General features: G+C 48.2%; 1 protein-coding gene and 1 pseudogene across 1 annotated transcript in view; one reads left to right on the forward strand and one right to left on the reverse strand.

The window, feature by feature from the left end:
- Nucleotides 1-16330, forward strand: part of LOC139158633 (zinc finger protein 91-like) — a 59348-nt gene that overhangs the window by 12408 nt on the left and 30610 nt on the right. The window contains exon 5 of the mRNA XM_070735955.1: nt 1562-3038. Within this exon, the coding sequence (XP_070592056.1) occupies nt 1562-3038 (1477 nt within the window). The remainder of the gene's footprint in view (nt 1-1561; nt 3039-16330) is intronic.
- On the reverse strand, nt 7828-13409 carry LOC139163181 (H-2 class II histocompatibility antigen, E-S beta chain-like; annotated as a pseudogene).

Here is a 16330-nt window from a genome sequence, read left to right on the forward strand (position 1 = left end):
TATCTATCAGCTCTTTATGTGGAACCATATCAAAGGCTTTGCTGAAGTCCAGATAGGCAATATCCATGGCACCACCTTGATCCAACACCTTTGTGACATAGTCAAAGAAATCAATGAGATTAGTCTGACATGATTTGCCTTCAGTAAAGCCATGCTGATTTGGGTCCAATAAGTTATTGTTTTTTAGGTGCTGATTTATCCTCTTTTTGAGTAGAGTCTCCATCATTTTAACTATAAATGATGTCAAACTAACTGGCCTGTAGTTACTAGCTTCTTCTCTACTGCCCTTCTTGTGGATAGGCACAATACTGGCCATTCTCCAATCCTCAGGAACATCTCCTGTTAACAGGGATTGGTTAAACAAATCAGTCAGGGGGTAGCAATGACAGATCTGAGTTCTTTAAGAACTCTGGGGTGGATGCCATCTGGACCCATTGCCTTATTTATCTTTAATCGTTCAAGTTCTTCTAAGACATCAGCTTCTAAGATCACTGGAGCCGAATCCGTACAGCTGGAAGCAATGCTATATCCCTCTATAGTATTATTTTGTAAGGTGTCTTTTGAGAAAACTGAACAGAAGTAGCTATTGAAATGGTCAGCGATCTCCTTATTCCCATCAATGCATGTAGTATTCCCGGTACTAAGCTTCGTGATGCTGCAGTTTTTCTTCTTCCTATCACTAATATATCTGAAGAAGGTTTTATCCCCCTTCTTTACAGATTTTGCAATTTCTTCCTCTTTTGAGGCTTAAGCAGCATATATTATCTGTTTCGCCTCCTTCTGTCTCATTTTATACACCTCTCTATCAGCTATACTTCCAGACTCTTTATACCTCCTATAGGCAGCCTTTTTTTCATTGACTATAGCCCTTACATCATTGCTAAACCATAGCGGTTTCTTCTTCCTTTTACCTTTAGTTATTTGCTTTACATACAGTCCTGTGTCTTTTAAGATGGCCTTTTTTAATACAATCCACTGGGTGCTCGCTCCTGCCATTTTATCCCTCCCCTTTAATTCATTATTTAAATATTCCCCCATTGCATTAAAATTTGTTTTTCTGAAATCCAATACTTTGGTTACAGTATAGGATTGCTCACAATCAGTTTTTACATCAAACCACAAACCTAGATGGTCACTGCAACCTAAATTTTCTCCCACCTTGACCTCTGAAACCCAATTCCCATTCGTAAAAACTAAATCTAGAATATTCTCCCCTCTAGTTGGTGTCTTAACTAGCTGTGCCAGAGCTGCTCCTTTAAGGGCCTCTACTATATTCTTACTTTTGCATGTAAGGGCACTGGGGATATTCCAGTCAACATCAGGCATGTTGAAATCACCCGTAACCACAATATCTCCCTTAACTGCCATTAGGGTAATTTCATCCACCATCTTGTTGTCATGTTCCTCAGATTGCCCTGGAGCCCTATAGATCACCCCAATTCTAATGACAGAACCGTCTTTATTTTGCATGCAAATCCAGAGGGTCTCCAGATCTTTACATGTATTTTGAATTAGTCATCAGCAACTTTGTCATCATTTTCATTTCCCTTTTGCTTTGAAGGTCATAACTGGCAGCAGAATCAAGATTCCCATGAACTTTTCCAACTGATCAATGATAAAGATGGAATAGAGAAGATTGGAATTGGAATGAAATTCGAAAGCCCTGAGAGAAACCAGTCAAAGAATTGGAATCAGGAAAGCTCATCTTCCACTGATGCTCCTATGCAAAACATTGTTGCCCGACAAGAGAAAATGAAGAAAAAATATATTGGAAAATGTGTGAAGCTAGTTAAAGCTAAAATACAAGTAAATGAAAACTATTTCACCCAAAACAAAGGAGAAGATGCTATAAGAAGACACAATGGACAAAATTACAATGGGACATACATTCTTTCTCTTGGAAATAACTACCTTACATCTCAAAAAGCGATTGATACAAAAGGGAAGCCATATAAATGTTTGAAATGTGGAAAATGTTTTAGCAGAACGTGGCAACTTACTATCCACGAAAGGATCCACACAGGGGAGAAGCCGTATAAATGCACGGAGTGTGGAAAACCCTTTTCTCAAAGAAGTCATCTTATTTCACATAAAAGGATCCACACAGGGGAGAAGCCATATAAATGCTTGGAGTGTGGAAAGACCTTTGCTGAGAACAGTACACTTACTTCCCATAAGAAGATCCACACAGGGGAGAAGCCGTATAAATGCTTGGAGTGTGGAAAGACCTTTGCTGAAAGCAGTACACTTACTTCCCATAAGAGGATCCACACAGGGGAGAAGCCATATAAATGCTTGGAATGTGGAAAGACCTTTGCTAATAGCAGTCGATTTACTTCCCATAAGTGGATCCACACAGGGGAGAAGCCGTATAAATGCTTGGAATGTGGAAAGACCTTTGCTCATAGCAGTGGATTTACTTCCCATAAGTTGATCCACACAGGGGAGAAGCCGTATAAATGCTTGGAGTGTGGAAAGACCTTTGCTCAGAGAAGTAAACTTATTCGCCACAATAGGATCCACACAGGGGAGAAGCCGTATAAATGCTTGGAGTGCGGAAAGACCTTTGCTCAGAGAAGTAAACTTATTCGCCACAATAGGATCCACACAGGGGAGAAGCCGTATAAATGCTTGGAGTGTGGAAAGACCTTTGCTAATAGCAGTGGATTTACTTACCATAAGAGGATCCACACAGGGGAGAAGCCGTATAAATGCTTGGAGTGTGGAAAGACCTTTGCTGAAAGCAGTACACTTACTTCCCATAAGAGGATCCACACAGGGGAGAAGCCATATAAATGCTTGGAATGTGGAAAGACCTTTGCTCATAGCAGTGGATTTACTTCCCATAAGTGGATCCACACAGGGGAGAAGCCGTATAAATGCTTGGAATGTGGAAAGACCTTTGCTCATAGCAGTGGATTTACTTCCCATAAGTTGATCCACACAGGGGAGAAGCCATATAAATGCTTGGAGTGCGGAAAGACCTTTGCTCAGAGAAGTAAACTTATTCGCCACAATAGGATCCACACAGGGGAGAAGCCGTATAAATGCTTGGAGTGCGGAAAGACCTTTGCTCAGAGAAGTAAACTTATTCGCCACAATAGGATCCACACGGGAGAAGCCGTATAAATGCTTGGAGTGTGGAAAGACCTTTGCTAATAGCAGTGGATTTACTTACCATAAGAGGATCCATTCTCTGGAGAAACTATGTAGAAATAGCAATTCCACTTAGATTTATATACTACTCCACAATGCTTTACCGCTTTACCTCTGACCCGTGTACAAAGTCAGCTTATTGTCCCCAGCAATCTGTCCTCATTTTAGCGACCTCAGAAGCATGAAAGGCTGTATCAACTGCTAAAAATAATGTATAGAAGTTGTGTTCAATAAAATGTCAAAAACATAAAAAAATGCTCCATCTATTTTCTTGCTGAAATATTTTTTCGCATCCAGAATTTGCATTTCTTCCTCAAACAAAGTCACAATTTCACTTTGTAAAACCATTGCCTTTTTATAGCTGGTCCACAAGGATTTTTTAATGCTCCCAGATACAAATGGGCTTATTATGAAAAACAAAACAAAACCCACACTGGAATTATTTGTGTAGATGGCAACAGATTAGATCCCAGTTTTAATTTACAACTAACCAATTGAATGTTCTTCAGCATTATAGAATTAACAATTATTTAAACCATCCCTCAACAGAGAGAAACACTGTTAGCAAAGTACTCTGAGATGGAACGGACATTTTAAGGACCCTCTTGGGGGGCTCACCCGGACAACCCCACCCGTCCCCCATTAATCCATCTAACAATTGTGCCACTTAGAAAATTTGGTGGAGGAGATCAAGAGGGATCTCGTCCAAAGCTCTCCGGTGATCTTGGGATCTGCCTGATCTCCTCAGCCTCCATCTGCCCCCACTCACTTTCCCCAAGATCCCCCCATTCCTTCCACACTCCCTGCTGCCCCCCATCCCAGGCAAGCTGGGACTTGGACCCCTCCCCACCTCCTTCACCAAGAATGGCTGGAAGGAGGTAGCCCAGCTGCAGGCAGAGCCTGGTTTGTGGGTGAGGTGGGTCTCCCTCTGCATTCCCCCAAATCCCCCTCAGTAAGTGTCTTGGCATGGCCCTGGCAAAGGCTTGGTGCATCCTGCAATCAAAGGGTTGCCAGGGCTCTGGGCATGGTCGGTCCCAGGTGGCATCTAGAGTAACAAACTTGGTCCAAACTCTGAAAAATGGAGGCAGAAGGTGGCAAATTGGGGGGGGGGGGGGGATCCCAGCCTTGACCTTCTCTTGCTAAGAACCCTCCCTCCCGCTCTACTTCCCCTCAAGCCCGTTTTGAAGGTCCAAATGGCAGCCCGCATGGTCCTCCCCAAGCACTCCTGGGGGGCCTTTTGGGGACACCTGAGCCTCCCCCTTCACTTACCCAGCCATTTCTCTCCCCACAACTCGAGCCTCCTGCCCCATTCTGACACCAAACGTCTCCCTCTTCGCGTCTCAGATTGAGCAGTGGGTTGCACTAGATGACCTCCAAGGTCCCTTCCAACTTCTTTCCTTTTTTGCCTATCTAGACATGCTTGATCCCTCCATCAGGTGAACAAAGGATTGTCCAGATCACACACACACACACACACACACCTACACCTTAAAGGGAATACTTCCCATGGCAGATATTAAGAGAGGCTTTGTGGAAGAAACTGGGCAGCCCTTGGACCAGAAGGACAGAAGGTCCCTTTTTCAGAGCCATTGAAACTTTGAGCAGTCGCTAAATGAAAGGCTATAACTCAAGGACTACTTCCAGTGGGTCACAGGACAAAGGGGCTGCCCCACCTGGAGACTCAGCCATGGGGCGGAGGAGGAGAGTCCCTGAGCTGCCCTGATGAAGAATCCAGGCTTGTTGCCTGCTGGATCCTGGTCAGTTCCTCAGTTCCCCTTCGGAGGAGCCCAACGCTTCAGGCTGGGGAAGCGAAGCCCAAGCGTCCCTGCAGCTGTTGGGGCTTGAAGAAGGAAGAGATGCTGCTTTGTGTGTGTGTGTGTGTGTGTGTAGAGTGGGGTTGTCAGGAAGAACTCAGAGAAAATCAAAATCTTGCAGGGGGAGACATGAAGTTCTGCTTTGATCAGGAGAGCGATGGGCGTCCCACCAGAGTCTCTATGGATCTGGGACCCATTTTGTGTGAATGAGTGTGGGCAAACACACAATTGTGGGGCACGTTCCGACTCTGCCTCCTCCTTCAGCTGCAGGTGGAGACCCAGTTCTGTCCTGCTGAGGCTGGTGCTGCGCCAGGGGGGAGTTTGACCCCTCCAGCCCCCTCCCACCTCCCAGGAAAGGACTGAGGCCATCTCAGGATACAGACCCTGTGGGATGTCTGCCTCATGCAGCCGGGAGAGGGTTGGGGCTCTAATACCTGCCTGATCTGGCGTTTCATCCTCAGCCCTCAACAGCTGGCAGCTGCCCAGCCCCCCTGCCCTCCCCTGGCTGAGAGAGATTGGCGTGGCCAGCCTGAGGATGGGAGACCACCAGAAGGTATCTGGGCTACTGCATAGGCTGAAACTGCTCCTAGACAAGGAGGGGGAAGCTTCAGGCCCTCCTCGAACTCACCTCCTTCAAAAGATTCACTTCCCATTCCTCTTTTAGCCTTGTCTGATCTCCCTGAAACTCTCCCCCTCCCCCCTTGCTCAGTTCCTGCCCTTTGGAAGACCTCCTGGGAGCCCAATTCTCCTTGTCTACAGAGAGGGGAGAAGGTTAGAGTGGAGCGGAAATCATAAATGGGGGGAGCACAAGGGGGGTCTCTCCTTCCTTGGTCCTTGTCCCCACCTTGAAATTCAGGAGCCCTTTAGACTTTCTCACCTTCCTGAGGCTCAGGGTGCAAGGGAGGTGATTTGGGGTCTGCAAGCTCAGGCTGGGGAAGCGAAGCCCAAGCGCCTCTGCAGCTGTGGTGGGTTGCAGAAAGAAGAGCTGCTCTGGGTGTGTGTGTGTTTGTGGGTGTGTGTAGTGTGGGTGTCAGGAAGAACTGAGAGAAAATCAAAATCTCGCAGGGGGAAACATGAAAAGAGCCCAGAGGTTCTGCTTTGATCAGGAGAGCGATGGACGTCCCACCAGATTCTCTCTGGATCTGGGCCCCATTTTGTGTGACTGGGTGTGTGCAGGCGCACAATTGTGGGGCAGGTTTGAACACCTCCTCCTGCTTAAATGGGGACCCAGTTCTGTCCTGCTGAGGCCGATGCTGGGCCAGGGGGGGATTTGACCCCTTGAGCCCCCTCCCCCACCCCAGGAAAAGACTGAGGCCATCGCAGGATACAGGCCCTGTGGGATGTCTGCCTGCTGCAGCCGGGAGAGGGGGGAGTAAGGAAGAGCAAGTGGGAGCTTGGAGAGAGAAAAGGAAGGGGGAGGGAGTAAGGGGGATGAAGGAGGGAGGAGAGGGAGGGGGAGGAAAGGGAAAAAGGGACAGGGGAGCAAGAGCAAGGAGGGAGGGGGAAAGCGAGGGAGGGAGAGGGGGCAAGGGAAATCAAGGGGGGAGAGGCAGTGCTGCAGAAATCTATTTCTGACTTCTAAAAAGTTGGGCCCAACCAATGAAAAACACAGTTTTGGCAGCATCGTCTGTCTCCAGGCAGAGGAGCCACCGAGGGGACCTTTGGAGGAGAATTTAGCCTTATTGTCCACCCGTTGAAGCCTTCCGAGGACCCCCAGGAGAGGGATGCTGGAGAGAAGGAAGGGGTCTCCCACTCAAGATGGCACCATGGAATCCCCCTCCCTCCCCTCTGTGTCAAACATCTGCTCCAGGAATGGCTTCTGATGGAAGGGAGGGGGGCACTGGCTGACAAAATGGGGCTGGACCCTCCAGTTGGGAGGAAGAGAAATGGGTCAAATGGCTGGGTGAACGTAGGGGGAGTTTCGGGTGCCCCCAATCGCTCCCCACAATTGCCGAGGGAGGACCGTCCCTGCTGGCATTCTGCTCCTCAAAGGGGGCTTGAAGGGAAGCAGAGCAAGGGGGTCCAGCCCCTCCCCCTCCCTGTATCTGCCTCCCCTCCTCCCACATCAGTTCTGTCTTTGGACCCGAAGTAGCCGGGATGGTTGATCCAGAGGCAGCGGAGGGAGGGGCCTCCTGTGGGGGCAGGGAAGAGGAGGAAGAGGAGGAAGAAACGGAGGATTCCAGGGTTTTCCTACATCTGAAGTTTATTCTTTCACAGCAAAGCGAAGGGAAGGGATTCGTAGGAAGAATAATGTAGATGAAGCTGCTGTGGGTTCAAAGCCAGGAGACACGAGGGGGCTTGACTGGGGACAGTCTACATGGTCTCCACCCCTCCCTCACAGGAAAGAAAGTGGGGAGGGGTCTGTTCTCAGCAAGAGAAGGTCCACGCTGCCATTCTCCTCCTCCCCCCAACTTGCTACCTTTTGCCTCCATTTTTCAGAGTTTGCAAACAGGACAAAGAGTCATCAGCGACTACATAAAAAATAAATCCTTTTGCATTGGAGAGCAGGTGTCAGCTGCTACAGTCAGTATTTAAGAAAAATAAAACTCAAGAGTCCTTTTCAAGGTTCAAAAGTGAATTTATCATAAACCAGGACTGAAAGCAGTCAAGGTTAAAGCAAAGACTGGAGAAAAAGTTGCGATACCTGTGTAGATCAAATCCCCTTTTGACACCCCCCCCCCTTGGAGATTGGCCAATCCCTAGTGTCCATGACCATCAGGTGGAGGCATCTTCAACCCACCTCACATTTATGGAATGTAACTTCTAACGGTCTCCTTCAGGTCACCTGGTTTCAAGGAAGAGGAAACTTATTCCACTTCACAGGGCCTCCTGCATACTCCCCCCCCATTACCCAAGACCCCTCCCCGTTACTATTGGCAACCAAGCGTAGAAATGATGCAGAATTATAGCGAAGGTTGACAGCAGGATTAATTCACGAGTGCTGCAGAAAAAGAGAAGGGGAAGAAAATCAGAATATAAAGAGAAACTTTTACTGTAAATAACATATTTTTCTTCCCTTTCAGCCCCCACAGGCAGAGAAAGACAGAGAGAGAATCCACCCATTCCAGGGAGCAAAAGGCCGCGATTCTTCTATGAACAAGGAAGATGGGGCTATGATGGGGGGTAGCAAAGGGGGGAACCTGGGGTCACATGGCCAGAAATGGTGTGAATTGTTACAAGGAGAAGGGGGGGTCAGGAGGAACAGCCTGTCAAGGGTCCAACTAATGAACCCAATCAAGTCTCCATGGGGTGCCAAGAAGGATCATCTGGGACTGGGGAGGTGGGGGGTCCAGTTCACGGTGAGGTTATGGAGGGGGTCCATTCAGTCAAGAAGGGGCATCTCAAGGGCTTAGCTCCACCTTCCATCTGAGGACGGATGGAGCTGTAGAACGAGCAAACTCAATGATAGAACAATATCCGAGAAGATGCTATGTTAATTATCAGCAGTTCAGCTGGGCAGATCTCCTGCCATTGGCTGAAGTGGCCTCCTATCCCACAGTGCAGAGTAGTATGGGACTCCCCCCTTTAAAACAGCCACAGGGATGGAATTTGTCCCCATGCCTGAATACCCCCAGGAACGTCCCCCCCCCAGTGAGCCTAACAGAACGGGTGGCTCGCTTCCAAAATGCTGGGGGGCTCCTTCCCCGAGGGAGGAAAGGGAAGGAATGGCCCCCCTCCTTCCCTTCCCTTTTGCATTTTCCCAAAACATGGAAAAATTATGGGTTAAATTTTAAGCATTTGTCTGTGTTTTTGTTTTTGATTGCAATACTTTTTCAGGTCTGTGTAAGGAAAAGCTGCATAAACTCCAAAAACTTTGCTGTATCCAAAACAAGGAGATATTGTTCAGGCATGTTTTCTTTAAAGAAATGAACAATTGAGAAATTAAACAAAAATATTGATAATTTATAGGAGGGGCTGAAATGAGGGAGGAAGAGGAGAAACTCACCTGCAGTTGGTTGGATGGGAATTGCTGGAAGGAGAAAAAGAGCCAATCAGGACCCTTCATGGGCTGGAGGACTCAGAGCGACTCCTTCCCTTCCGATAACCCATAATAGTTTGCACAATCTTCCCTTAATAAACCCTCCAAGAACAGAGGTTCCCCAAAATATTTCTCCAGGAGACCCTCTTGGCCACCCGATAAGCTTGATGAGAGGCCTCTCCTAGATGGTCCCCTCCCCACAACCCTTCCTCCAGCCCCCCAGACTTACCTTTCTTGGCCTTCAGATAGGAGAAGAGCCCCACAGCCAGGAAGGCGACTCCTATCACAGCCCCCATAATCCCCGTCCAGATTTTGGCCCTGGCAGTGCGGGAGGAACGGGGCTCTGGGGAAGGAGAAGGAGCCTTACCTGAGCAGGAGGATCGGGCCCACCTTCCCCCAGGAGGGTCCATTCTGGCTCCCACCACCACAGAGAGGGTCTCTCCCCCTTCTCAGGGCAGGACAGGTTCAAGGAGGGTTGGGAGTGGAGGCACTTACCGCACTGGACGGTGATGGGGACCTCCAGGCTGGCGTGCTCCACCTTGCAAGTGTAGACGTCCCCCCGCTGGGGCTGGGTCTCCAGCATCACCTGGAGCTGGAAGGTCCAGTCTCCGTTCTGGAGCTCCTCCCCAAAGGCCACACCCTCCTTCTCCGGCTGGCCATTGGACCTCGATCTCCACGGGGTAAAAGCCCGTCATTGTGCAGAGGAGGATGGTGTTGGGGGAGCTTGGGTCCATCTTGGTGGGGGAGATGGTGACGGTGGGCTTGGCTGGAGGGAGGGAGGAGAAGGAGGCACATGAGAAACACAGGAGGGCCCAGAACAGTTAGTTCAGGCCAAAATCCCTTTTCATGCCTGAAAAAAGTATTTTGAGTTTTGAGTCATCTTCCAAAGTAAATTGCAGCAAGAAATCAAAAGGGATCCTGAAAGAGGGCATACAAATCTAATTTAAATAAATAAATAAAATAAAAAATTTTGTGACTGGGATCAGTTGCAGTCTCCATAAAAGAATTCCCGAAAGAGGCAAGTCTGACAGGGATAAATGCTGGAAACGCCCAGAGGTGGAAGGAACCTTCTGCCAGATGTGGTGGACGTGGAAAGAAATAACGCAGAAGACGGAAAGGACAGACGCAGCACAAGTCGGGTGATTCCTGGGATCTTGTTGAAAATGAAACCACACTTTTAATTTTGATGTATTACCCCAACATTTGTTCATTTGTTTTGTAAACGATCCCATCGTTCCAACCTGGGATCTGGTCGGGTTGCAGACAAAGAACAACATTTCAGGTGTGGGTTGTTGTGTTTTCCAGGCTGATCCCATTTGTATCTGGGGACCTTAAAGGCCTTTGTGGAATTGCTAAAAAAAGAAGGCAGTGGCAGGGCCTTTCTTTAAACAACGAGAAATGCAAATTGTGGATGAGAAAAAATGTCTTTGAACAAGAAAGGGAAGGATCAGATTTTAAATCAGTGGAAATTCAAAAGCTGAAATTTGGCATTTTTACATTTTTGTTTTTATAGCCTAATCCATAAACCTCCTTATTTTCAAGACTGCGATGTGAAAATTTTGAGGTTCCAATTTGGCCAGATGGGAGTTGCTGGAGACTTTAATTGGATGGGGAAAAGATTTTTTTTTTCTTTCTTTTTAAATACCTACTTTCTCCCTCCGCCCATCCAGGAATTCAATTTAAAAAATAATTTTTATTAAATTTACAAAAATATACAAAGGGAGGAAGAGCAGATACATCGTGTTTTACATCATTATATCGACATATAATCACATGGTCTTATTATATTTATATCATATAATCGTTCTGTTTGAATAAGTTTTATCAGTTCAACATACATATCAATACCGAACAAAATTTTAAAACGTTCTGTCTCCATAATTTTGTTACCTTTTAACTCTTCCTTCCCCCTGCGGTGTGAAGATTTTGAGGTTCCAAATTTGGCCAGATGGGAGTTGCTGGAGATTTTAATTGTATGGGGAAAAGATATTTTTTTCTTTCTTTTTAAATACCTATTTTCTCCCTCCGCCCATCCAGGAATTCAATTTAATAGACAAATAAGAGACCTCTCGATTTAAAACAGCAGGAGTCCAAAGTACATTTTATGTTCCGCTATGATATTTTTATTTTTTATTGCTATTTATTTATTTTTTATTTATTATGGGCCTTCTCCGGGTCCCGTCAACTAAACAATGTCGGTTGGCGGGCCCCAGGGGAAGAGCCTTCTCTGTGGCGGCCCCGACTCTCTGGAACCAACTCCCCCCAGCGATTAGAACTGCCCCTACTCTCCCTGCCTTCTGTAAACTTCTTAAAACCCACCTTTGCCGTCAGGCATGGGGGAACCGAAACACCTCCCCCGGGCATGTACAATTTATGCATGGTATGTTTGTGTGTGTGTTTGCTAGTAAATGGGGTTCTTTTTAAATCTTTTTAAATATTTTAAATTTATTTGGATTTGTCATGAATTGCTGTATCTTGCTGTGAGCGGAGAGGGGCGGCATACAAATCTAAATAATAAATAAATAAATAAATAAATAATATTATTTATTTATTTATTTACTAGATTTGTATGCCGCCCCTCTCTGCAGACTTGTTTATACTTTGTTTATTGTAATTATTTAGTTTATTATTTATTCTATTCTTGATTTAGATTATTATTTTATTACTTATTTTACTTTATTTTATTATTTTTTATTTCAATTATAATTTTAAATTAAATTAAATTAAGTTATTTTATTATGTTTTGTTTCAGTTTCCATTTAATCAGTTTTTATTTATTTATATATAGGTTTATTTAATTTTATACATTTATTTATTTCACTTAGTTGCTTATTTATTGATTTAAAAGATGTTGGAGTGGAAATGACTCGGAATGAAGAAAAAAAGGCAGAGAAAGGAGACCACAAGTGGCTTCCGTGGATTCTCTTGGAAGATTCCTCTCAGAGGCCTGGACCCCCCTTGGAAAGAAAAGGAAAGGGGCGGCGGGATCCCCTCTCCCCAAATCTCCCCACACCAGACTCACCTCTCCGGCCAACCACAGAATTCTTCTAGAAAACCTCGTAGTTGTACCGGCAATAGGAATCCACAGCGGCCTTGGCGCCCTCCAGGGTGAACTTGTTTCTGTTCCACCCGTCCGCAGTCACCTTCCCCAACTCCGTGATGGCCTCGAACTCCCCGCGTTCGCTGTCGAAGCGGACAATCTCCTGCCGGTCGTATCTGTACAGGAACCTCACCCGCTGCGTCCCGTTGAGCAAGCGGCACTCGGACTTCTCCTGGACCAGGAAATGGGAGCAGGAGGAGGAGGAAGGCCGTCAGGAGGGACTCCAGGGCCCATCGTTCCCAGCCACTGGTGGAGGAGGAGGAGGAGGAGGGTCCCACGGAAGAAGGGGAGGGGAGGAGAGACTGGTGGAGGACGCCCCCTGGAGGAGGGAAAGGGAACCCTCTCAGAGGGCGCCCAGGCTGGAGCTGCGGAGACTCCCGAAGGACCGAGTGGATCCGGAGCTGGAAGGATCCTTCTGCCCCCCCACCCGCTCAGCCTGGAAGGAGGAAGCCCCCAGCAGCTGCCCCGGGTGACAAGGGGGGAGGCGCCGCCCCATGGATGGCAAGAACTCGGGGGTCACCCCCTCCCCCCACCCCGAAGGGAAGCCAGGAAAACCCCGCTGGCAGTCCGGGCAGGAGGAGGCGGAGAGGATCTGCGGGGATCCCCCCTCATCCAGCCGGATCCTCTCCCCAGGCCCTCCCCCTCTTCAGGGGGGAATCTCCGGAGGGATCTCGTGGTTTTCCCAGAGAAAACGACGCTTCCCTTCTTGGAAACACGCGTCTCCCTCGCTCACAACGTCTGGACGAAGCGCCTCAACCCCGATCGTGTAGGAATCTCCCTTTCTTCCGGTGGGTCGAGGGGATCCCCCTTTTCCTGCCAAAGCAGATCCCGGGATCCAGTCTGGCCGCTTCTCCCCCGCTTCCCGCTCCTTTCCTGGGAGAACTCCCCCCCCCCTTCGCCACCAGGCACAACCCTCGCCCCTTTCAGCAGAGAAAGACCCCGAGGGACATTGGGGGAGGAATTTCGCCCTTGGATCCTGCAGATCTCGAGGGGAATCGGGGGGCGGTTTTTGCCTCTCTGGGCGGTGGAACAGGAAGCGCCCCCAAAACACACAGTCTCCCCCTGGTGATTCTTTCACTCGGATGAGAAGGGCGGAAAAGAGAAAATGAAAGTGGGAAGGAAACGGGAAAGGGAAAGAGAGAGGGGGATGAAAGGGGAAAAGAGAGGAAGAAAACTTTCTCCCCACAGAATAAAATGGAAAGTGAAATTGCAGCCTCGGTTTTTGTTTCTTCTCTGTGTAAATACTCACCGTCTCTACAACAGCCACTTCACGGAATCCGCCCTCTGAGTCCCGGTTTGTGTCAGGAAGGAGGCGGATTCTCCCTTCCGGCCGTTGCCTCTTTGCCCGGAAACTCCGCATTTTGACCCCGAGGATCCAGAGAGAAAAGGGGGATTTTATGGGGGGAGAAATCAGCCCCGGGACTCCCGAGAATCAACCCTCCCCCACGACCCTTCGCTCCTCTGGGTGTCCAGTGAAGGCAAAATATTTGGACAAAAGGAGAATTTAAAAAATCCATATTCATGGATATGATGTGTAAGGGGATCCGAGCAGATTTTCTTTCTTGGAAAAGGTCAGGTGTCAGTATTATTTAGGAAGGATGGATGGATGGGTGGGTGGGTAGCATATCAAACCAAACAATACAGTTATAATTTATAAAAAGAACCAGGAATTTTAATAGAAATTCTGGGGACTTCATTATTTACCATTATAGTGAAGGATTATATGAAGGTACAGTATATGAATCAAACTATTATTGGCTATTTCCTTTTATTATGAATTGGTTTTGCTACTGTATAATTGTTGCTGAGGAAACCAATATTTGCTGCTTGTTTCTGATATGACAGACGGCTAGAAATCATTTGTTGTGAATTGAGCTTTGTTAATTGGCTCCAGCTTATATGATTGATTACTGTCGGAAATTAGAACTAACATCTCTTCCAATGGACCCAGCGGTGGATCCTCTGCCTGGAGACGGATGATGCTGCGAAAGCTCCATTTGCCATTGGCTGGGTCCGATGTTCGACTGCTGGAAGTCCGAAATAGACTTCAGAGGCGCTGCCGCTCTTCTCCCTCCCCCTCCCCGCTCCCTCCTCCCTCCGCCCCCTCCCCGCTTTCTCCCACCCCCAGTTTCCTACCCTGCTCTGCGTGGGCTGCCTTTCCCCCTCCTGATGCAAAACAAGGGAGGGGGAGCTTGTAGACCCCCAATTGTTCCCTGAATCTCAAGAAAGCGGGGAAGGCTACAGGGCTCCTGTGTGTAGAGGTGGGGGCAAGGACCTAGGAAGGTGAGACCCCCTAGTACAGTGGTTCTCAACCTTTCTAATGTCATGACCCCTTAATAAAGCTCCTCATGTTGTGGTGACCCCCAATCATAAGCCTAGCACCAATTCTCCCAACAGAGCTTTCAGCTGATTGGCAGGAAGGTCAGAGGGAGGGACACCCCCACTGTAAATGCCTGATTGGTCGGATTGTAAAAATATGCTCCAAAGCGCCAGAATAGAAGCTATAGCTCATAACACCAGGGGAACTTTTTCTTTTCTCGTGGTCTTAGGTGACCCCTGCAAAACGGTCATTTGACCCCCCCAAAGGGGTCCCGACCCACAGGTTGAGAACCACTGTCCTAGTGGGCCTCCTCTACGGTTTCCACACCACTCTTAACCTTCTCTTTCTAGACAAGGAGCATTGGGGTCTCACGAGGTCTTCCAAACAGCAGGAACTGAGTGAGGGGGGGAGGGGGAGAGTTTCAGGGAGATCAGACAAGGCTAAAAGAGGAATGGGAAGTGGATCTTTTGAGGGAGGCGAGTTCGAGGAGGGCCTGAAGCTTCCCCTTCCTTGTCTTGGAGGAGTTTCAGCCTATGCAGTAGCCCAAATGCCTCCTGGTGGTCTCCCATCCTCAGGCTGGCCAGGTGGATCTCTCTCAGCTAGGTGAGGGCAGGGGAGGCTGGGCAGCTGCCAGATGTTCAGGGCTGAGGATGAAACGCCAGATCAGGCTGGGCTCTGTTCTGTCGGTCTCTCTGGTAGAATCCTCCCAAAATTTCACAGGTACAAATTTCAGACACACACACGTTTGAAATTTTAAAACAATGTTCTTTATAATGAAAATTCACTTAACCTAAGCCCTCTTTTGGTATAGCAAAGAGCACTTGTCTCCAAACAAACTGGTAATTGGTTCAAGTCCCTTATCAGTTCTGTAATACTTAGCTTGCAGCTTTGAGGCAATTCACAGTCCTTCTTCTTTCACAAAGTGAAACACACTTTGCTCTGGTTTAGTTTCAAAGCGGGGAAAAATCAGCACACAAAAGGTCAAAGTCAGTAAAGCAGTCACAAAACACAAAGATCAGATAATCCTCCACAATGGCCAAACCCACAGGCTGCTATTTATAGCAGCCTCACTAATTACCACAGCCCCACCCAACCACAGGTGGCCTCATTTTCTTTGATAATAATCTCTCAGTTGTTGTTGCCTATGCATCGCTCTCCGCATGCGTGGCTGTATCATTAACTCTTGTTCCGAATCCAAGGAGGAGCTAGATAATTGATCTCCTTCTGAACTGTCTGCCACACTCTCTTCCTCCCTGTCACTCATGTCTTCTTGGTCAGAGGAGCCTTCATCAGCAGATTCCACCGGGGGCAATACAGGCCTACAGCATGTGGATGTCTCCCCCACATCCACAGTCCTTGGGGCAGGAGCTGGGCCAGAGCTAACCACAACAGGCTGAGCCCCAACCCTCTCCCGGCTGCAGCAGGCAGACGTCCCACAGGGCCTGTGCCCTGAGATGGCCTCAGTCCTTTCCTGGGATGGGGGAGGGGGCTAGAGGGGTCAAACTCCCCCCTGGCGCAGCACTGGCCTCAGCAGTACAGAACTGGGTCTCCACCTGCAGCTGAAGGAGGAGGCAGAGTACGAACCTGCCCCACAATTGTGTTTCCACACACCAGTCACACAAAATGGGCCCCAGATCCAGAGAGACTCTGGTGGGACGCCCATCGCTCTCCTATTCAAAGTAGAACTTCTAGACCCTTTCCATATTTCCCCCTGCAAGACTTTTGATTTTCTATGAGTTCTCCCTGACAACCCCCCCCCCCCCCCACACACATACACACACAAACACAGAGAGTAGCTCTTCTTTCTGCAAACCCACAACAGCTGCAGAGGTGCTTGGGCTTCGCTTCCCCAGCCTGAAGCGTTGGGCTCCTCCGAAGCGGAACTGAGGAACTGGCCAGGATCCAGCAGGCAACAAGCCTGGATTCTTCATCAGGGCAGCTCAGGGACTCCCCTCCTCCGC

The sequence above is a fragment of the Erythrolamprus reginae genome, chromosome 2 (assembly GCF_031021105.1).
Source record: "Erythrolamprus reginae isolate rEryReg1 chromosome 2, rEryReg1.hap1, whole genome shotgun sequence".
Taxonomy (NCBI): Eukaryota; Metazoa; Chordata; class Lepidosauria; order Squamata; family Dipsadidae; genus Erythrolamprus; species Erythrolamprus reginae.